The sequence below is a fragment of the Erinaceus europaeus genome, chromosome 4 (genome assembly GCF_950295315.1).
Source record: "Erinaceus europaeus chromosome 4, mEriEur2.1, whole genome shotgun sequence".
NCBI classification, from domain to species: domain Eukaryota; kingdom Metazoa; phylum Chordata; class Mammalia; order Eulipotyphla; family Erinaceidae; genus Erinaceus; species Erinaceus europaeus.
In genome coordinates, this window is record NC_080165.1 from 117,358,705 (window position 1) to 117,380,967 (window position 22,263).

The 22,263-nt window shown below is 38.3% G+C and overlaps 1 protein-coding gene across 1 annotated transcript; it reads right to left on the reverse strand.

The window, feature by feature from the left end:
- Window positions 1-4,204: 4,204 nt before the first annotated feature.
- Window positions 4,205-6,933, reverse strand: TCF21 (transcription factor 21). The gene is made up of 2 exons (XM_007520021.2): window positions 6,222-6,933; window positions 4,205-4,426 (listed from the first exon to the last, which is right to left on the reverse strand). Exons 1-2 carry the CDS (start codon window positions 6,669-6,671, stop codon window positions 4,337-4,339), a joined length of 540 nt encoding a protein of 179 aa, XP_007520083.1. The 5' UTR covers window positions 6,672-6,933; the 3' UTR covers window positions 4,205-4,336.
- Between the last annotated feature and the right edge of the window lie 15,330 nt (window positions 6,934-22,263).

Here is a 22,263-nt window from a genome sequence, read left to right on the forward strand (position 1 = left end):
GCCAGGGAAAGTATACTCACAAGAATGTTGCTGCAACCATGACTTTCCAAAGGCAAGCCATTTGGAAGGAAAGAAGCAAAACTAAGAAGGGAAGTCAAGCTTGTCTAAGGCGTGAGGCCGGAGCCTCCCTCCCTGGCGGTGCAGGGTCATAACCTCAGATATTTTCCTGGCTACACATCTCATGGGGCAGGCCGATATATGCAACCAAGTTCTAGGGAAAGGATACCAGAAAAAGAATGGGGACCCAGAGGATGTGTAGGCTAAGATTTAGAACTCAGAGGATGTATAGGCTAGGAATCCCCCTCCCCATCGCAGCCTATTTCCATACAGGCTTCTCTGAGTTAGAATAGCTGCAGAAGAGTGCTTCCCAGATTCTGTCTCTGAGCTCCAGTCCTTATACAAGGAAGGAGCTATGGGTTCACAGACAAGGTACACACACACACACACACACACACACACACACACACACACACACTTAGCAGGACCTTTCCAGTTCTAGTTCAGTATCTGTCTACTGCTGATAATTCCTAGGATCTTTTCACTTATATGGAACATTCCATTTTCCTTTTTTTTTTTTTAAATATTATATTTATTTATTTATTTATTGGATACAGTCAGAAATTGAGAGGGCAGGGAGATAGAGAGGGAGAGAGGCAGAGAGACACCTGTAACACTGGTTCACCACTTGCAAAACTTTCCTCCATGCAGGCTTAAACCTGGGTCCTTGTGCACTGTAACATGTGTGCTTAACCTGGTGCATCACTGTACCAGCCTGGAAACACTCCATTTTCCTACCAGACTTTTGCAACCTGCTCAAGTTTCTTTTCCTTTCAGTCTCTTTCTAAGAAGGCAGCTTAAGTTAAGTTTTAGTCCAGGAATTATAAATAGAATGCTGCCTATCCTTTCCCCTAACTCTATTGCCTTGCAACAAAGAGGATCCCATCATTTCCACAATCAGTAAGCCTGTTCTACAAATAGACACACACCAGGTATATCAGCCTGGGCTGGTGAGGATGGACTGCCAGTGCTTTGTAGCCACTGATTCCAAGAAAATAAAGTTGGGACCTGGGTAGTTGGGTTTGTTGAGCACAGACAATCTAATGTAGAAGGTCTGTCTCATTGGGAAGGAGAGATATTAATTGTGGATGGGTATGGAGTGGCCATGCTTTCACAATCCTGCCCAGTCTGTGTTTTCAGTGGACATCCCTGGGTCTCCAAGCAGGCTGAGTCCCCCTGTGGATGGTACTTCCCAACATCCAAATAGTATAATTGTTCTGTCCATCCAAGGCTCTATCTTCTCTGATTTTTTTTATGGATTCTGAATGTCTAAGAAATAGTAATGTTGGCATATATACGCAATGGAACAGTACTCAGCTATTAAAAATAGTGATTTCACCATTTTCATTTTCAGTCCATCTGGGATGGAGCTTGGAGGAATCATGCTAAGTGAAATAAGTCAGAAACAGAAGGATGAATATGGGGTGATCTCACTCACAGACAGAAGTTGAAAAACAAGATCAGAAGAGAAAACACAAGTAGAACCTGAACTGGAGTTGGTATATTGCACCAAAGTAAAAGACACTGGAGTGGGTGGGTGGGAAAACACAGGTCTTGGAAAAGGATGACAGAGGACCTAGTGGGGGTTGTATTGTTATGTGGAAAACTGAGAAATTTATGCATGTACAAACTATTGTATTTACTGTCAAATGTAAAGCATTAATCCCCCAATACAGGGGGGAAAAAAGAAATAGTAATGTTGGTAGATATCACTCAGCAAAATTGGAGAACTGTGGGGAGAGGAAAAGACCAGAAAAAGAGATAGAGAGACACATATACACAAAGGTTATAATGGTCAACATTGCAGGGCAGAGGTGTACTGGCTTGTGCAATAAAAAGATCCTCACCTATACATTATAAACACACACACACACACACACACACACACACACACACACACACACACACTTTCAAGTTTCCTGCCTGAAACACTTTCAGATTAGGTCTAAAGTAAGTAGTTCACCAACCACTATTTTGTAAAAATGACTGATATTTGCGTGGATGTTTTTCTTAACAAAGTAATTGTAATTATTTTATTTGAGCCCCCAACAAGGATATGTGAAGCAAAAGAAAAAATATGAATACAATTATACTCATAGCCTTTACTTTTATTTGCAGAGATGAGAAAAACTGAGGAGCCATGCCATTTCTGGAAAAAGCTGGTTGCAGAACTAGCTACATATTCTGCATTCATAGCTTCATATTTGAAGTACAGCCTTCAACATACAGGTTTAAAAAAAGTATGTATTTGCAATTTTAGCTCTTCACAGAACAAGCAAGCAAAAGGTTTTTGGGTTTTGTTTTTATTTTCTCTGCCGGGACAGATATGAATACCATAGTTTTGAGCATTTGATTAAAAAAATAATAAAATCCAAATGGAAATTTCGAAAAATTGCTGAACTGTGAAATGCAAACAACTGGATTCCTGCTGGGTGTCGTTTTGTTTGTTTGTTTGTTTGTTTTTTAATTGATCTTTAAATTGTTGGAAGCAAGGGCCACTTAGGTGGAACTGAAGGCATGCAGGAAGCTGAAGATGGCTGAGGAGTCCGGTACTTGAAATAACCTTGGGAATGTCAACGGGAAAATTGGGTTATGGAGAGGTGGAGAGGAGCCGGACACCTTGAGAAATCTCTCATGTGCAAGTGATGGACACGTGGCCAAGTCACCAAAGTTTCTAATCCGGGAAGAATTGCTCTTGGTAATGTGGTAACTATCATTGTCAGAGAATGATCCTAGGCACTGAGGGTCCTGGGGCATGACAAAGGTCAGGACTCCTTCCCTGCTGGTAGAGTGAGATCTCCCCCATTAAGCGGTCATTGGGGTAGGGCGTGAGGGGAGGGAAGTGCTGAAATGGGAGCAGAGGAGCTAGTGCTCCAGGTATAAAATAGTCGAGAAAAAAGGGGTAAAAATGGAAAGGAAAGAGCGAAAGAAGCGGAAGTTTCAAGGCCTTGTGCGAGGAATAACAGTATAAATAACTGAAGACGTCTTGTAAACACTGCGGTCATAACCCCGAACATTAAACAGCCCTGGTGGCATCTGGCTCATTGGCCCGGGCGGGCTGAGTTAGGGCAGCCAGGGAACCCGGTCCCAGGCTCCTCCGCTTCGCCTCTGTTTATCTCAGCTTAATCTCCCCCCAACCTCCCAGAGCTGCTTCATAGCCTGGAAGATGTTTAAATTAAAACCCAGTCCACCGCCGGAAGTCGTGAAGGGGAGCTGAAAGCACTGGGTAATCTTAACCAAGCTGCTGGCAAGTGCGTTGTTAGAATTAATGATTCATGAGAAGAATATAACGTATGTCGCAGTACTTTGAAAATTGCACATCTCAAAGGTTATAGAATTTATAGTTTTTAAAGTTCCTTTATTTATTTATTATTTTTAATAGTTTGCAACTATGGATTGCTAGGCTTCAAAACCGTGGCTGGAAAGTGAGGAAATACATAGTTTTCCAACTCTTTTCAACAAGTATACTGTGAAATGCATAAGAAATAGGGATTTTCTTTCTCTATGGTGCTTTTCTCTTTAACTGTGCAACTGAGAATGACTTAAATCCTGCATTTTTTCTTTCTTTTTTGTATAGGGTTACATTAGTTCTAATGATCTTAAAAGCAACCTGTAAAGTGGAGAGATTAGAGTTTCTTTTTTTGAGGTTTCAATGAAAAATCACATCAGCACCTTTATAGTGTAAATTGAATTTAATTCTTTTCTATCTCTAGAAGTTTGTTTTGAGATCCCAAACAACAATTTTTTATTATTAAACTTCTCCCAAGTCTCCCCACCATTTTATTCCAAATACATTTTAAAAATTACACCAAATATCAGGATTTTTAGCAATATAATGAGATTTATTTTTGAAAGTAGCAAAACTTGTTTGAAAAAATATATATATCTTTAAGTGAATTACTTTATAGATGTGACTGTCAAAGTCAGCTATTCTATGATCTACATTTTACAACATATTATACAAAAGATACACATTGATAGGCTCTTATTATCTATTTATATATTTATAATTACATATTGCACTTGGACCAGCAAGGCTTGAAGAGTCATTTACGGTAGAAGTTAATAAAGTTAAATAGACCAGAATCTTTGTAAGTAACAATTGATCTCCTCTGTTTTGGAAACGAAGATCCTCGTCGTTGTAAAGTGTTCTTGCGGGGTGGAATGGGGAGAAGAGTTAGCAGAGCCAGAGAGCAGGGAGGGCAGGGGTCGCTTTCCAGGGGCAAGCTCCCCCCCCCCCCCAAAGGAGCGCGCTTTTCCCAGACTCGCACCTCCAAGGTCAGGACGCCGTGGTTCCACATAAGCGGCTAGTGGTCACTACTTCTTTGAGGTCACTCTCGGGTTTCCCGGCCACCATAAAGGGCCAAGTCTGCAGGAGAGAAGATATAAGAGGTAAGTGACATTGGTGGAGGGGTGGGCTGGGCTCAAAACCTGAGGCCAAAGGAGAAGGCTCTGTAGTGGCAGGCTGTGAGTTGGAGACCTAGACCCGTTATCTCTGCAATTTACTCGCAGAATTTACTAGTGCGCCCAGGAACTGTATCAAGCAAAAAGCAGCCTTGGCTCCAATTTACGGCTTCATGGTATAACGAAAGACTTCATGCTGGCTTCCAAATGTAACTGGGTTAACATCTGCAAAGTACAAAGTGGTTCAAGCAGGGGCATAGCCTGGAGGCAAAGCCAGTGGTGAACCAGAGCAGGGAAGATGTGAAGTATCTTGTGCCAACTGGGCACCAGGTTCAAGGGGAAGTGTACTTCTACCTCTAACCCCGACTGCGGTCAGGTTTCCCAGCTCTTTCTCTTGCTGTTCATCCTCATTTATTTGTCTAGTACCGACTTTCGTTTCCTCCATTCATTATAAAAGTTGTTTTAAGGAAGTTAATTGCTAGTACTTAAGGGAAAATGCTAATAAACAATAAAGCAATGCTTTTAATATAATACACACATTTAATTTAAAACTCTTTCTACAAGGCTCAGAAAGAATCTCTTCCTCCACGTGTTTTGTAATAAAGCTTGTTACTCATTTGAATATGAAAACATCAGCAAACAATTATAAATTACCTTCATTTAGTTGCAGATTTCAACAAATTAAAAAAAACACATTTTTGTCAAATCATAGGCTTTCAACTGGAGGGAAGATACTTTTCCATGGCAAAACATTGTTTTGCATCTCCTTCCCCACCCCCAACTCCTGAAATCAATAAAATGAAAAGACAATTCCAACCATCACTATTACAGATAAGGTTTGACTTTTCAGAGCAAAATCCCTCCTTCTTATCATATAAAAACAAAGATGCTACTAAGTTATTTTTCTCCAGCATTTGAGAGTTTTAAAATCAAATGAAACATTAAGAGAAATTAAAATGTATTTTAGGAACATAATTTAAAAAAAAAACAATAAGCTTATGAGCGTTGCTTTTTTGGATGGAAAACCAAGTGAGTGGAGATTACTTTTTAAGATAAACAGCAACATGTCATTAAATCTTGTGTGTGAATGATTTACTTTAATATTATATATTACACTGTTATTCTTGGAAGCTTTCTGATAATGCTGATATTTGCTAGAACTTTTGGCATTTGAAAATGCCAGTCCACCTATTAGAGTATTAGAGGTGCACAGAATATTTAAATAGTTGGGGGGGGGACATCTGGCAATTATGGAGCTTGTGAACCTGCCCCTATCTAATGGTTTAAAAATTATTTGGGTGGTTTTATTTGCAAGAAGTTGGGGAGAGGTGTGAAGTTCTACTGTTTAATTAAAAAAACAAGGAGAGCCATGAAATGTCTTCTGTGTGATTAGCATCTGGTCGGTACCCCCTGTCGACCTTCACCAACACCTTCTGGCCCACACTGGTGCGCTAAGGGGGTGGGGGGGAGGGAGATCCTCCTCTTTGCCAGCTCAATACATTTGCAAACTCCCAATTGAGCTGCCACGTCAAACACTAGCATAAGTCATCCCTACCCCTGTGGCGAGTAAGGCAGAGAGCCAGGCCCTGTGGAAACTGTCTGCAAGGACCCTTAGAGAAGCTGGGCAGGTGGTGGCTGAAAATTATGAAACCCCCCTGTCTAGTGCCGACGGCGTTTGTTTGCAAACTGCCAGCAGAAATGCAAGACACTGGGCAGGACCCCTGCACCTTTTGCAGCAGCAGCCGCGCAAGAGAACTTACCAGGTTGACTGGGTGAATGTAGCCATTCTCATACTTGTCGTTAGCCAGAATCTGCCTCAGGTGGGCGATGTAGCTGGACGCCAGTCTGAGCGTGTCCAGCTTGGAGAGCTTGGTGTCCGGGGGCACCCAGGGTAGGGTGGTCTTGAGCCTGGAGAAGGCCTTGCTCAGCACCCGCATCCGGGCCCGCTCGCGTGCGTTGGCCGCGTTGCGCTGGACCTGCTTCCCTTCCTGGCTGACCCCACTCAGAGGGCTCTTCTTGGTGGGCGCTTTCCTCCTCTTGCCCAGGCTGCCGCGGCCCTTCTGGGGAGACCCAATCTCACAGTTGGAGCTTTCCTCTGTGCTCTCGTTGGAGGTTACAAACTCCTTATTGGAGTCAATTTTCAACCCATCGCAGTCCAGCATCTCCACCTCTTGAAGGTCGTCCACATCACTGAGGGAGCCGGTGGACATATTTGGTGGAGAAAAGGAGAGAGAGAGAGAGAGAGAGAGAGAGAGAGAGAGAGAGAGACTCCCAAACCAATGGGGTCCCTGAATGTGGAGTGTGGCGCAGTCTCCTCGCCTTGGGACTTGAAGCAGTGTTTGGGTCTCACACCCCTTCCTTTTTTCAGATGGTACCGCAGGGGCTTCTGCAAAGGGAAATCAGGGCTCTGTTTCCCCACTCCCAGAACCGTGGTCTTAGAAGAGTGTGAGAGAGTGCTGAGGAATTTGGTGGACACTAGGAATTTATCTGGGGAATAGAGAGGCGGATCCTTGTAACCCAGGGGAGGGGCTTGCGGGGCCCTAGCAAAGCTCTTAGACCCCTTTCATAACAGGAGGGAAACTCTCAAGCACAGATTATGATTTCTAGTTTGTAATGTAAATCAGTTCAACCGCCATGGGAAAATACTGGTCATCTTCTTCCACTGAGGGTCTGACCAAAGAGAAACAGGCCCCAGCCACACCCTCTAGCCACTGCCCATCTCCTAAGGCCTGCTTCCCCGCCTAAGTGGTCTAGTGGTTGTTACAGGAAACTTTACAAACTCTGACCAGATCATTTTGCTCTTTCTGGATCTTCCAAAAGTAAAGAAAGATTACTGATTCTCTTGTGTCCAAAAGACATCGATTAAAATCCAGGCATTGATCATTTGCCTTCTGACAACACTGTAAAGCTAGCATGTTATCAAGGTAACTTCCTACCTTAGCCTGAGTAAATTAGGAAAATCAGCCTCATAGAATCTTTATGGTGTCTATGGCCAAACCACCCTGAACAGGCCCAATCTCGTCTGATCTTGGAATCTTTATGGTAATGAGAAACTACCAAAACCCTGTCCACTTAAAGATATCAAGGAACTGGCTGTGTGCACACAAGCATAATTGACAGTTGCACATCCAAACAAAATCCAGCACACTTCTGTGGGGATGAGGACACAGAAGGAGAATAAGATAGGGTAAGGCTAATGTGTACAATGTTTTGCTAGTTGTTTATCTTTTCTTAGTAACATTGCACCTTTCCCCAAATTTCTAGAAATGCATTTAACATTGCTGTGTATATTCCTTTCCTGTAGTATTTACTCCCTTCTTCACATCTTCTGTGCTACCAGGGTTCCATACATGAAATGGCATTATCAGTCTCTAAGCAGTATTTCCCCATTAGGACATTGGGATTTTTCCCCCCCCCAGTCCCACTCCAGACCTTTTCTTCCTTCCTTCCTTCCTTCCTTCCTTCCTTCCTTCCTTCCTTCCTTCCTTCCTTTCTTTCTCTCTCCCTCTCTTTCTTTCTTTCTTTCTTTCTTCTTTTCTTTTCTTTTCTTTTCTTTTTTCCTGAGAGAATAGCAAAAATCTAGGAAGAAAGGAGAAAGAGAATGAGAAACTGAAATTAAAAGCTTCAATGCATCTGTTGACATGAAATTGGAGAGACTATGTCAAAATCTCTCCTACTAGTTCTTCCTTGAGATTTCTTTCCTTACGTTAGACGTGCAAAATCTAAGTGTGACTTCTATACTTTTGACGTTGTGTCTACACCCCCTCTCTACATTAAGATATCATATCTCTAATCCTGGTCTCAGCTGGGAATTCACTAACCCCTAACATTTTGTTTTGTTAGCAGGGTCTTGTTTGCTTTCCCCCTGTGCTGTAAACTAAACAGATTGTCAGCAAATCAGTCTTTATTAATGAATTAGTGAGAACCCTCCCCACACTGTAATATCTTTTCCCAGTATCCAAAATTTGTTAATCACTGGTGTAGAGATTTATGAGCTCTCTTATTTTCTGTTGTTTGTGCAGGTGGAGATTTAAATGACCATATCCACCACCAAGATTTATTGCAAGAGTGATTGATGTTATAAACCAGGAAAAGGACTCTTCCCACAGCAAGGATGACAGAAATATCAAGTTGAAGTTGCTTTTGTCTGCATGTACTGTAGTACAGACAGTATAATAATTTAATCTGAGATCTAAGACAGCATTAAGAGAACACCCAGCAGGACTGCTAAACATTTCCCTACCAATTCTAAACTAGTTCTCAAAAAAATAAATAAACAAAACATAAACAAAAAAAAATTCCCTCCTTTCCTCAGACTTGGTAAGACATGGAAGTTAGAGTGATTTTTTTTTTTAACTTACAAAAGTTATATGAAAGTGGGAACTGGCCAGTAGTCTGTGAAATGTGTGCGTCTTTACGAAGTATCTTCAAAATAATAACAATATTTGTTTGGGCTCTGGGGTAGCATAATTGTTGAGAATCAAAACTATAGCCATATCACATAGTAGGCAACAAAGCTGTACAGATTTTGCTTCTTAGAATCACTTTTTCAACCTTTGTAGTGTCTGGGGAATAGTTATGATCTTAGTGATGAGTTTCACTAAGTAGATGGCTGCTGTCTATTTTTTATTGCTTTATTAGGGAAATAATGATATACAAGACAGTTGTCATGTGGGCTCAATCTCTGGCTGTCTAATTTTTTTTTTAAAGATCTGACGTCTATAGTAGAAATTTCTGGAAGGAAACAAAACTAACTTCATGCCATAACTTGCTTTTTGTGCCTAGCAGATGTTGTATTGTTGTCATTATTTTGATAAATAACAACAAAATACCTGCAGTGATACTTTTAGGCTGGAAAAGTCTAGTGAGATAGTGAACTCTAGTATTTGCAAAAATTCTCAAAGAGATGGTTATGAGCTTGGGAGTAAGATGTTAAAAATGCTGTTACTTAGGTGTCTTGAGATGTGAAGCCTTATAGAACTTAGATTAATATGAATTAACACTTTTCTTTCTCTTGACATTTTATATCTATCTTTGCTAATAAACTCTTAGGGACACATGAGTGGGGGAAATGACTTTTTGCTTGATTCTACTCAGCAAATGAGTTAAGCTGTAACTTAAACTGTTCCAATTTCTCCCCCAAAATGAACTATATTCTGTGAGAGGAGAAGCATTCTTGAAAAGTTATATTAACTCTTTCAGTAAGAGAAATATTTTAAACATCACTGGCTCAAAGCACTAAATAGGAAGTTAGTGGTCTGAAAAATATGAAGTAGTTATTAAAAGTCCTTATCTTATTTTTAAGGCAGAGTTTATGCTCCAAAGATATCTGGCTAGTTTACCACACACTTCTATTAGTTTGTTTTGCAAGAAATGCTATCTTTGAAAAACTTCAGTGGTAAGGAAAATTTATCACCAAAAGTTATAAAAAGATGATTAGGTGTGGAACATGTCCTTGAACGTAGATCCTCATTTATCAGCTGAAAAATTTTCAGAAAGCGCAAATTTGATTCAGTTGCTTTCAGATGGAATAATTTACTTCCTTTAAAAAAATTTTTTTTTTAGTGATTTAATAGTGATTTTAGTGACAAGATAATAGAGGTCAAATCCCACTACCAGAAAGCTATCAGGGGAGGGGATGGGATACAGAGTTCTGGTGGTGAGAATTGTGTGGAGTTGTACCCCTTTTATCCCATGGTCTTTGTCAGTGTTTCCTTTTTTATAAATAAAAATTAAAAAAAAAATCCCACTACAAGAGTTGTGTCCCCCTCCCCAGCAGAAACCACCTGTTATCATCAAATCATAGATTACATTAAGATATCTATCTATATATACATATATATATATATCCATGTTTATTCACTTCTATAGCCTAGCTTTCACTTCCTTTCTACTTACTTCATTTTTCTTATGTCATCGATGACAGGCTTTTTAAAAAAAATTTACTTATTTATTCCTTTTTCTTGCCCTTGCTGTTTTATTGTTGTAGTCATTATTGATGTTGTTGTTGTCAGATAGGACAGAGATAAATGGAGAGAGGAGCGGAAGACAGAGAGGGGGAGAGAAAAATAGACACCTGCACACCTGCTTCACTGCTTGTGAAGCGAATCCCCTGTGGGTGGGGAGCTGGGGTCTCGAACCAGGATCCTTACGCCGGTCCTTGTGCTTCTCGACACCTGTGCTTAACCTGCTGCCCGACTCCCAACAGGCTTCTTTTGAACTGAATTTATATTCCATTGCATTTTCTCTTTTGGTGTGTGGAGAGGAGGGACATTTGCTTTTCAATTGAAATAATAATCCCTTTCTTGGATTCCATTCAGTAATAACATGCTCTCTTTGTATTTACTATACTTGAACTTTCTCTTTTCACATTTAATTCAATCAATTCTAGATTAGATGTCACAACACTAAGATGTATAGCTAACAAAAAATAATATAAAGTTTCTGGAAGGACCGATCAATGCCCTTCAGAACCAGGAGGTAATCTTGCATCCTATGTACTTTGTAATGTACCTTTGAAAGCAGATGAGGAAACTTCATGAGTGATGAAGCAGTACTACAGGTGTCTCTTTTTTCTTTCTTCTTCACTCATCACAATTTCTCTCTGTCCTGTCAAATAAGAAGAAAGGGGAAGAAAGAAAAAGAGGGAGGTGGGGTGGGGAGAACTGACCCCTGGAACAGTGGGTTATCAAGCTCCAGTGATAACCCTGGAGCAAGAGAGATAGATAGAGAGATAGAAAGATAGAGATAGGTAGAGAGAGCAGTTGAATATGGAAGTGTGTGTATGTGTATGCATGTGTGTTTGGGGGGGGGGAGGTGGCGTTACTAAAATACTCTTCATCAGGATTTTTTGTTTCCATGCTTCCATGTTGTCAGCATTTAAGAAAGAGTGGTTATATGAAATGACAAATATAAATCGAATGTATGCCAGAAACTTTGTCTTTATGACAATGAAGTTACAGAAACTTTCAGATTGTTAAAACAATTTTATTTTGTAATATATTTTAGAATTGGAGGAATCTATTATAACCACAACAGAGAACTCAAGAGATACATAGGAAAATTGAAGTTACAAAATTAAACTATATAGCTTTTAACAAAATTGGGAATATTTGTAACATGCAAAATAAATAATTGTCATATATGTCAAAAGCTTTTAAGATTAATAAGCAATAAAAATATAATCAGTGTAAGTAGCAATTTAGAGGAAAAAAGAGAACAAAGGGTTAAATCTGTTCAGTTATCACATATTTTCATACAATATATTATTGTCATGATTTTGTGAATTCTGTTTATCATTGGGTAAAAGCCTTACCTACTGATCATTAGCAGAAAACAAAGATGAAGAACTTTTATAGAAGTATAGCTTAGTTCATAAGCAAGGAGTAAAAGGATGATCGGAAAAAGAAAAGACAGTGGAATAAAAAAGAAAGGAAAGAAACAGAAAAGTGAAATGGTATAGATGGAAGCAGATAATGCCATCATTGCAGAGGCATATGTAGAGCTAAGTATGTTAGATTTTTAAAAAATATTTATTTATTTATTTATTCCCTTTTGTTGCCCTTGTTGTTTTATTGTTGTTGATGTCGTCGATGTTGGATAGGACAGAGAGAAATGGAGAGAGATTGTTTTGAATTATTTTTTTCTTTTTTGAATAATAATAAGAAATAAGTGTAAGAAAATTTGATTTACTGTCCTTTATTATTATCAAGAATCTGCAGTAATTGAATCCTGAGCTATAAAACAAGAGATTTGAATCATTCTAGATTATAATGTTTTTTATTTTTATTTATTTATTTTGCCTCCAGGGTTATCACTGGGGCTCAGTGCTGACACTGAGAATCCACTGCTCCTGGCAGTCATTTTTCTTCCCATTTTATGTTATAGGACAGAGAGAAATTGAGAGAGGAGGGGGAGATAGAAAGGGAAAAAGTAGGATAGACACCTGAAGACGTGCTTCACCACTTGTGAAGAGTCCACACTGCAGGTGGGGTACCTCAGACTCAAACCCAGATCCTCAGTCATTGTGGATCATACAATGTGTGTTTAACCCTGTACACCACCGCCCAGCCCAGGTGTCTAATGTTTAAAGTCCTATATAAGAAGGGCTAACTAATTTAAGTTTCATTGTAGCTATGTCAAAATAAAATCATTACTGTGGGGGTCTGGTAGGTAACTAATAGCCACTCATTCAATGAACACATTTTTATATCTGTCCATTTCTCTCAGTACACTTTACAAAACTATAGTTCATGTGTCCAATATCTTTTTAAAATTGCTATTTTTATATTTTAAATATACCATTTATTTATTTTCTTTTTTTGTTGTCCTTATTTTTATCACTGTTGTGGTTATTATTACTGTTGTTATTGATGTTGTTGTTGCCAGATAGGACAGAGAGAAATGGAGAAAGGAGGGGAAGACAGAGATGGGGAGAGAAAGACACCTGCAGACCTGCTTCACCGCTTGTGAAGTGACTCCCCCTGCAGGTGGGGAGGCGGGGGCTCAAACTGGGATCCATATGCCAGTCCTCAAGTTTCACATCATGTGCACTTAACCAGCTGCGCTACAGCCCGACCCCCTAATTGTTATTTTTATTGTGCACCTAGGCTCAGTTCCTGCATGATAAATACACTAGTCCCAGAGGTCATGCTTTCCTTCCCCCCTTTCTTTTTTAATTGCTAGGACAAAGAGAAACTGAGAAGGTGGTGGTGGTGGTGGAGGATAGAATAGACAAAAGAGAGATGCACGTACAGCACTGTTTCACCACTTGTGAAGCACGCCCTGTCCCAGAGGTGGGAATAGGAAGCTTGAACCCACATCTTTGTGCTTAGAAGCATGTTCACTCAACTAGTTGTGTCACCACCAGACTCCTCCCTCAAATCTTTTACTCAGATAATTACAACAGTCTCCTAAAGGGTCTTTTTGTTTCTATTTTTCGACCTGTTAAGATCTATTTCCAATATAGTGATTCAAGTCATCCCTTTGCTTAAAATGCCTCAAAAATTCTCACTGTGCTTAGTATAAAATCTAAACTCCTTGTCATGATTTGAATGACTCTACTTTGAATACCTCCCTGCAACCAAACTGGCTTTCTCTGTGTTCCTCAAAAGCACTGTCATTGCCTATCCCCTTTGTTTATGCTCTTCTTGCTGTTTGACCTATTCTCTGGCTTTCTCCTTGGCTGATACCTTATAATTTGGGTCTAGATTCATTTACCACCTACCATCTAAGAACTTTTCTGAGCACTCATTTAGGACTATTTATGTCCCATCAGAATATTTTACTTTTCAATACATTATTCAACAGTTACTTAATGTTTATTGCAGACCAAGTACTATTATAATAACTTTTCAGATTAACTTTAGTTCTAACAACAGCCATGTGGGTTAGGAACCTAGCAGATAAACAAACAGGTTCAGAAAAATGAAGAAACTGATATTATTCATACAGCTTTTGTTAAAGTTGTCTACTGCTGTGTAATACCTAATTCTGAGCAAAGTTATTATTATTTATTTTGACTTTGAGTCTTGACTAGACCCAGCTGAGTGACTCTCATTTTGGAATTTCTTGTGTTGTAGCCAGAAGCCATCTGAAGTTGTAATCATGTAAAGATATTTAAGAAAAGCATCTGGGAGTATGGACCGACCAGTCAACGCCCATGTTCAGCGGGGAAGCAATTACAGAAACCAGACCTTCCACCTTCTGCAACCCACAATGACCCTGGGTCCATGCTCCCAGAGGGATAGAGAATAGGAAAGCTATCAGGGGAGGGGTTGGGATATGGAGATTGGGTGGTGGGAATTGTGTGGAATTGTACCCCTCCTACCCTATGGTTTTGTTAATTTATCCTTTCTTAAATAAAAAATAAATTTAAAAAAAGGCTGAAAATGTACAAAAAAATCTACCTGTAAGCCATTAGGAAGTCTTTTGTTATGAAACGTTGAAATGCTGATGCAGTTCTAGTATCAGCAAATAGATCATTTTATTGCAGATATTCTCATTCCATAGCAATTCAACAGAAAATTAATTAGTACCACCTCACCATAAATCTCAACAATATTAGCTAAAATGCAATTCTGTAATCACTTTTCATTAAAGCCAAAAATACTAATTAAAAAAAAAAGTTTTCTTTCCTAACCAAGGGTTGAGCTGGCATGGCTAGAATAGCTAGTGTCTGGCTAGGTATCTCTCTCCATATAGTCTTTTTAAATTTAATTTTATCAATTTTATTTACTTAATAGAGACAGAGAGAAGACCAAGAGGGAAGCAGGAGATAGCATAATGGTTGTGCAAAAAGACTTTCAGGCCTGATGCACCAAAGGTCCCAGGTACACTCTCCAGCACCACCATAAGCCAGAGCTGAGCAGTATTCAGGATGTATATATCTGAACAATGGTTTTTATTCTTTATTATTTTCTCGAACTTTCAACCTTCTCAAGGTCAGTAGAATGCAGACCTAGAATTTTTCCATTATTTGAGAATCTATTGTATACCAATGAGAACAGCAAGAACAATAAATCACAGAAATTGTTTATTTTGTTTTATTTTTGAGGAATCAATAGGCTGAAGAACTTTAAATCTAGATTCATGGGGTAAGGAAGAGGAGGGTTATCTGATACTCATTCCTAAAATTTGCAGAGGGCAATCTTCCTAGAAAAAGGAGGGCCATTCTCTAGTTAGAAGCTCTAAATCAATTATAAAGAACCCATTAGTAGAAGAATTTAGGAATTCTTTACCCAGGGTATTTGAGTATACCACGTACCTCCCACACAGAAATAGACATGTGTTAGGCCAGTGAACTAATAAAATTTGCCAATTTTTCAGAAGAGTTGTTACTATATAGACAAAAAACAGTTGACTGACTACACTGGAATCTTTTAAACTGGCCACTCTCACATATTTTTGATAAAATCAGTCTTATTTTCAGCTAGAATGCTGGATACATTCTACATGGATAACTTCATTTATTTTTCTTTTAATCCATCTGTAAAACTTACCATAGCAAGAATCCACTCCCCCACCCCCACCCAGGAAGTGTAGAGAACAACACTCCAAATGCATTTGGGTAAAACAGTGAATTAACTGACAGGACATTTAATACTTGTAACCTATATAAGTATAAAATATGAATGTTATTAATAAGGCTGTGTTTTTTTGTTTTTGTGTTTTCCTCTCAAGTTATTGCTGAGTAGTGGAATACTCTTGAATTGTGAATCAAGATACTATGTTAAAATTCTGCTTATATGCCTAACTACATGTATGAACTTGGGAAAAGACCCTTAACTTATCTGGGTCTCAGTGTCTTCCTACTTAACACAATGACATGTTCTATATTTAACACTGTGGGATCCTTAGTGTTTTGGGCAATTAGCAGATGTAAGGTGATTTACATTGTAAATACTCAAAAATATTAGTTGTTGTGATGTTATTGTTGTAACTGTTTTCATGGTTCTTTTTAATAATAAAATTCTTCCTAAGTCTTCATTTTTTTGTTTTAAATTTTTATTTATAAAAAGGAAACACTGACAAAAACTGTACGATAAGAAGTGTACAATTCCACACAATTCCAACTACCAGAACTCTATCCCATCTCCTCCCCTGATAGCTTTCCTATTTTTTTTTTAATTTCTTTATTGGGGAATTAATGTTTTACATTCAATAGTAAATAAAATAGTTTGTACATGCATAACATTTCCCAATTTTCCATATAACAATACAACCCCCACTAGGTCCTCTGTCACCCTTCTTGGATCTGTATTCTAGCTTTCCTATTCTTTATCCCTCTGGGAGTATAGACCCAGGGTCATTATGGGGTGCAGAGGGTGGAAAGTAAGGCTTATGTAATTGCTTCCCCATTGAACATAGGCGTTGGCAGCTCAATCCATACTCCCAGCCTCTCTATCTTTCCCTAGTGGGGTGGGGTTCTGGGGAAACAGGGCTCCAGGACACAATGGTGGGGTCATCTGCCCAGGGAAGGCCAGTTGCCATCATGTTAGCATCTGGAACCTGGTGGCTAAAAAAAGAGTTAACATATAAAGCCAAACAAGTTGTTGACTAATCATGAATCTAAAGGCTGGAGAAGTTCATATGAAGAGTTGGGGGATCTCTGTTCTGTACATAGTAGTCCTATTTTAGATGTATTACAAAGAGCCTATGACAAAAAAGCAAACAAAACAAAACAAAACCAAAATAAAGTATAGTCATGGGCCTAACTCTTCATTTTAATTTTAGGCCAGGATAAGAGTAACATAAGGCTTTCAATAGCAGCAAAGAAAGTTCTAAAAAGTTTATGAGTGAAACAGTTTTAATATATAAAAATAATTCCATAACTGAGAAATAATATAAATCACATACAATAATTCCATTAGTTTGAATGAAAAATAGCTTAAGACTTCAATAAAAAATATTAAAATCTGAAAGTGGAGGTGCTTTTAGGTCCTAGTGCATGATGGTGGAGGAGGACCTAGGCTGGGGGAGAGAGTGCTTGGCATAAAACAGAGAAATTTTGCATATGTACTAATAACTGTATATACTATAAACTATGAATCCTTCAGTACAAATATTTAAAAAATTAAGTCTATTTCATGTCAAGTTAGATCTATTTTAGTCTGTTCACTTACTTTCCAGCCATTTAAATGATTATTTCTCTAACAATAGCTTTTCCCCATACATTAGGTTTATTAAGTCCATATTATGGTGGAAAAAATATACAACATATTTTTTAAGGGTCTCATAGTAGAATACTGATATGATCAAATATATGACACTAAAGGTAACAATCATAACCTTCTTTATCATGCAATGAAATACACCTAAAAGGAAAAACTATCATCAATAATTAAAACACATATATAGGTGTTTATTTATTTTTACCAAAGCACTCTCAGCTATAGCTTAAGGTGGTGGTGGGATGGTGGGGAGGGGTTGAACACGGGACTCTGGAGCCTCAGGCATGAGAGTCTATTTGCATTTACATTATGGTATGTAATCAATCTATATAGCTGTTTTTATTTGGGATGTTTATAGTTTTGATGCAGGGTTAACATTTCTTTTGAAATTTGTGTGCTCTTAAAAAGTGATTAAAGTTGGGGGCCAGGTAATGGCTCATCTGGCTAAGCACACACGTTGTAGTGTGCAAGAACCCAGGTTCAAGCCCCTGGACTCTACCTGTAGGGGGAAAGCTTCACAAGTGGTGAAGCAGGTCTTCAGGTGTCTCTCTATCTTCTTTTCTTTCTCAATTTCTCTCTTTCTCTACCCAATAATAAATAAATAAAAAGATTTTTTTAAAAAAGGAAAGAAAATTGGATTAAGGCAGAGAGTGGTTCCCAATCTTGAAGAAAATCTATGAATAAAATTGACTGTTTACCCCATCTACTTGACCCAGGGCCCATATATATTTATATTTAGCACAAGAACCTTTGTAACTTCTGAGTCCCTGTTGGTCTGAGCTTCCAGTTCATGTCCACAGCTAGGAACATTCTAGTCTGCATTCAGTTCAGGACCAGTCTTCCTTGATTAGCAGAATGACCCAGCCTCCCTTCAGAGAATGGGGCAGTACCTACCATTGCTGCCTTTTGGTGAGGGAAATGTCTTATAGAGGCCCACAAGAGGTCTTATGCTAATGTTCCTGATGCAAGTGACCAGTGATGGTGCAGAGAGGGATCTATTAGAGGTCTAGGCCCATCATATTTGTGTGGGAATCCAAGGATTTCTTAACTAGGGCCCTGCATGATAGGGTGGTCTGGTATTGACCAAAAAGGTCACTATTAAGTGAGCCAGTCTCTTGCCCTTATTCAGCTTTTGTAGTCCTTTCTTTATGTGATGAGCTTAGATTTTCTTCCAGTTGTTAAAACACTGCATTTTATTTGTTACACCTAACCAGAATTAAGTTTATGGAATTTGTCTTCTTTGAGCCTTTCAACTAGATTGCCAAGTTAATTTGGTCTAGGTCTGATTGATTAGAGAATTTATGATGCCTTCTCTAGGCACTTCTACTAGGGTTTCAGGTTTGCAAGGTCAATTCTAATCCAGAGGGCTATTAGGCAACTTTACAGTGCAGTTCCTTAAAAAAATTTTTTTATTAGTCATTTACAAAATTATAAGATAATAAGGGCATAATTCCACACCATTCCCACCACTAGAGTACTGTGTCTCCACCCCTCTATCAGAAATTGCAATAGTTCTCCCAAGGTCACAGATATGGGCTGACTATACATATCTATTTCTCTATTTGCATCTGTACTTGTACCTGTGTATATATTTTTGCCCATTTGCATTCACCTCTGTGGTCTTGCCATCACTTCCTTTCTAAGTCACACCAACACTTATTACCACTTTTGAGTGTCCTTCCTTTTTTCTTTTCTCTCTAAGATAGGTGAAACAGTGCCTGACTTTGGTGTTTCCCAGATTTCTTTCTCATTCAGTGATGGTATAAAAACAGAGGTCCTTAGTAAGAAACATTTCTGGTCGCAGGGGAATTGGGGTTCAAAGCCCTCTGGTCACTTTCCCCTATCATTTTCCTCCTTTGGTAGTATGGACCAAAATTCTTTTTGTGGTGCAGAAGCAAGGAGTTCTGCCTCTGTAATTGCTTCTCTGCTGGACATAGACATCAGCAGGCCTATCCATATTCCCTGTCATCTGTTTCTATTTTTTCCTAGAAGGGTAGGACTCTGGGACATGTTAGTGAGGTCATCTGCCCGGGGAAGTCAGGCTGGAATCTTAGTAATGCAGTTCCTTTTCATCCTTTATGAAATTTTGTTCATTGGATAGAAAAATTTTGTTCATAGGGTTCTTAAAAAAATAAAGAGTAGCTGTAGAAACATTACATAATTGTCAATATTAGATAGTATTTCTTTTTTTTTCATGTTTATGCTGTGTTTTTCTCATTATGGAATGGAATGCTTGATCAAACATGTGTCCCTACCACTTGGATTCTTTCTTTGCATTACTACACACACACACACACACACACACACACACACACACACACACACACATATATACATATATATATATATGTATATATATACTGAAGTCAGAATATATTCTCCTTTAAGATCTTCAAATACATTTTTAATTTAAAGATGGCTCGAGTATGATACAATCAATGAAAACTTGCTATGGGCTCTGGCAAGAATTCATATTTGATTTGGTAAACATTGGAGCTAGTGACTACCTAAGTCCACGATAGTTATTTTGTTTTGCTTAAGTACTATTCTATTCAATCTCTGCACAAACTGGAAGGAAAACAGCTAACTCTGAAGCCCTCTTTATCATGATGTAACAAGCATTTGAAATATACAACACTCAATTCTTTGAAAAAAATCTGTTTTGTTTTATCAATTTAATTTGGCATTTAAAAAAAATTACTTACTATTTTTAACCAGAGCACTGCTCAGCTGTGGTGCTAGGGATTGAACCTGGGATTTCAGAGCCCCAAGAATGAAAGTATTTTTGCATAACCGTTATATTGTCCTCTGGGATCTACTACATTTAATTCTATTCTCCTTCTTCTTCTTCATTGATAAACTAATTATTTACAGTGCAGTTGTTGATATATGGGTACAATTTCTCATCTTGCCAGGGTAGGTATCTGCAAAACACTCTGAGTTCTATCAATCTCTCCTCCCCCTACCCCTCTCCCTATCTTCCTTCCCCTAGAATCTTGACTTGGTGCAATATACCCAACTAGTCTGCTTTCTGTTCTTATTTGCTAAATTATACTGATTAGTGAGATCATCTCATATACATCTTTATCTATCTGTCCCACTTAACATGATTCCTTCAAGCTGAGGTGAAGAAGGTGAATTCATCATTCTTAATAGCTGAGTAGTAGTCCACTGCATATATATATATATATATATATATATATATATATATATATATATATATATACTGCATTATTTTTAGCCCCTCATTTGTTATTAGACACATAAGTTGCTTCCAAGTTTGGGCTATTACATTGTACTGCTATGAACACAGGTAGAGACAGATCTCTTTGGATGAGTGTGTTTGTTTCCTTATACTCCCAGAGGGATAAAGAATAGGAAAGTTATCAAGGGAACGGATTGGATTTGGAGTTCTGGTGGTGGGAGTTGTGTGGAATTGTCCCCCTCTTATCTTATGGTCTTGTCAATATTTCCATTTCATTCATAAATAAATAAATAAATAAATAAGAATATATCTCCAGGAGAGGAACTGTCAGGTGATAGGATAGGTACATTTATAGCCTCCTGAGAGCTCTCCAGACTGCTCTCCAGAGGTGTTACTTTACCCCTACAAGCTCTCCAACATCTATTGTTACTGTCTTTTTGACGTATGACTTTCTCACAGGAGTCTTTCTTTGCATTTCTCTGATAATCAGGGACTTTGAGCATATTTTCATGTCTGTTATCCCTTTAAATATCTTCTTTGGTGAATATCCTGTCCATATCCTCTCCTCCCTTTTGTTGGGTTTTGTTGTTGTTGCTGAATTTCGTGAGCTCTTTGTATATTTTAGTTATTATTGTTTTATTGTTTTATCTCGTGTATTATTATCTTCTGTTCTATAAGGAGTTTCACAGTTTTGGTGTTTTTTTTTTCATGCAGAAACTTAAAAATTTTTTTAATTGTCTTTATTCATTAGATACAGTCAGAAATCGAGAGGAAAGGGGGAGATAGGGAGAGAGACATAGAGACACCTACAGCCCTGCTTCACTACTTGCAAAGCTTTTCCCCTGCAGGTGGGGACTGGGGGCTTCTACCTGGGTTCTTGTGCATTGTAACATATGCACTCAACCAAGTGCACTACCCCCACAAACCCCCCACACCCATGCAGAAACTTTTTAATTTGAAATAGTTCCAGCAGTTTATTTTTGTTTTTCTTGAGAATGGACTTAAGTCACTGAAGACACCTGTAGAACTTAGATCAAAGAGTTCTGAGAATGTTTTCTACTAAATTTTTGATGGTTTCTGTTTTAACATCCAAATCCTTAATCCATTTGGAGTTCACTTTTGTGTGATGAAGTGATTCAGTTTAACTTTTCTGTGGGCTTCCACCCAATATTCCCCAAATTTGTTGAAGAGATTTTTCTTTCTCCATTTAATATTTTGGGCCCCTTTGTCAAAAATTAGATGTCCTTAGCTGTGGGGGCTTATTTCTGACTTATCAATACAACATTTAATTCTTAGCATTTACAAATACATTTTAAGAAAAGAATGGGTATTTGTGCTTTATAAAGAGTCACTAACTGTAAAATCACAAATAAATAAATCAAATAGTTACTCACAAATGTGAGAAAGGTATGCTTGAGTCAAGAATTACATTGTTAAAATGAAAGGATACAAAAACATTAGTTTAAGCATCTTCTGAAAGTGATATGTTATTTTGGTATTTATTTTACCTAATAAATTTATGATTATCTATTATGATTGTTATTGAATCCAGCTGTTTGATCAGATGCTAATCTCAGTTACATAAAAACACTCACATGTGGGGCTGGGCAGTGGCACTCCTGGTTGAGCACACGTTACAAAGCACAAATATCCAGGTTCAAACTCCCTGGTCCCCACCTGCAGAGGGAAAGCTTTACTAGTGGTGAAGCAGGGCTGCAGGTGTCTCTCAATCTCTCTCCCTCTCTATCAGCTCCCTTCCTTTCAATTTCTGGCTGTCTTTATTCAATAAATAAATAAATAAAAACACACTCACATGATATATTAGACTTTCATCTTTGGTATTAGACATATATATATCATACAAAACTAGTTAAAAGTCTATTATCTTAAAGGCTCTGTTGACATTTATTTATCCTTGACATGAAA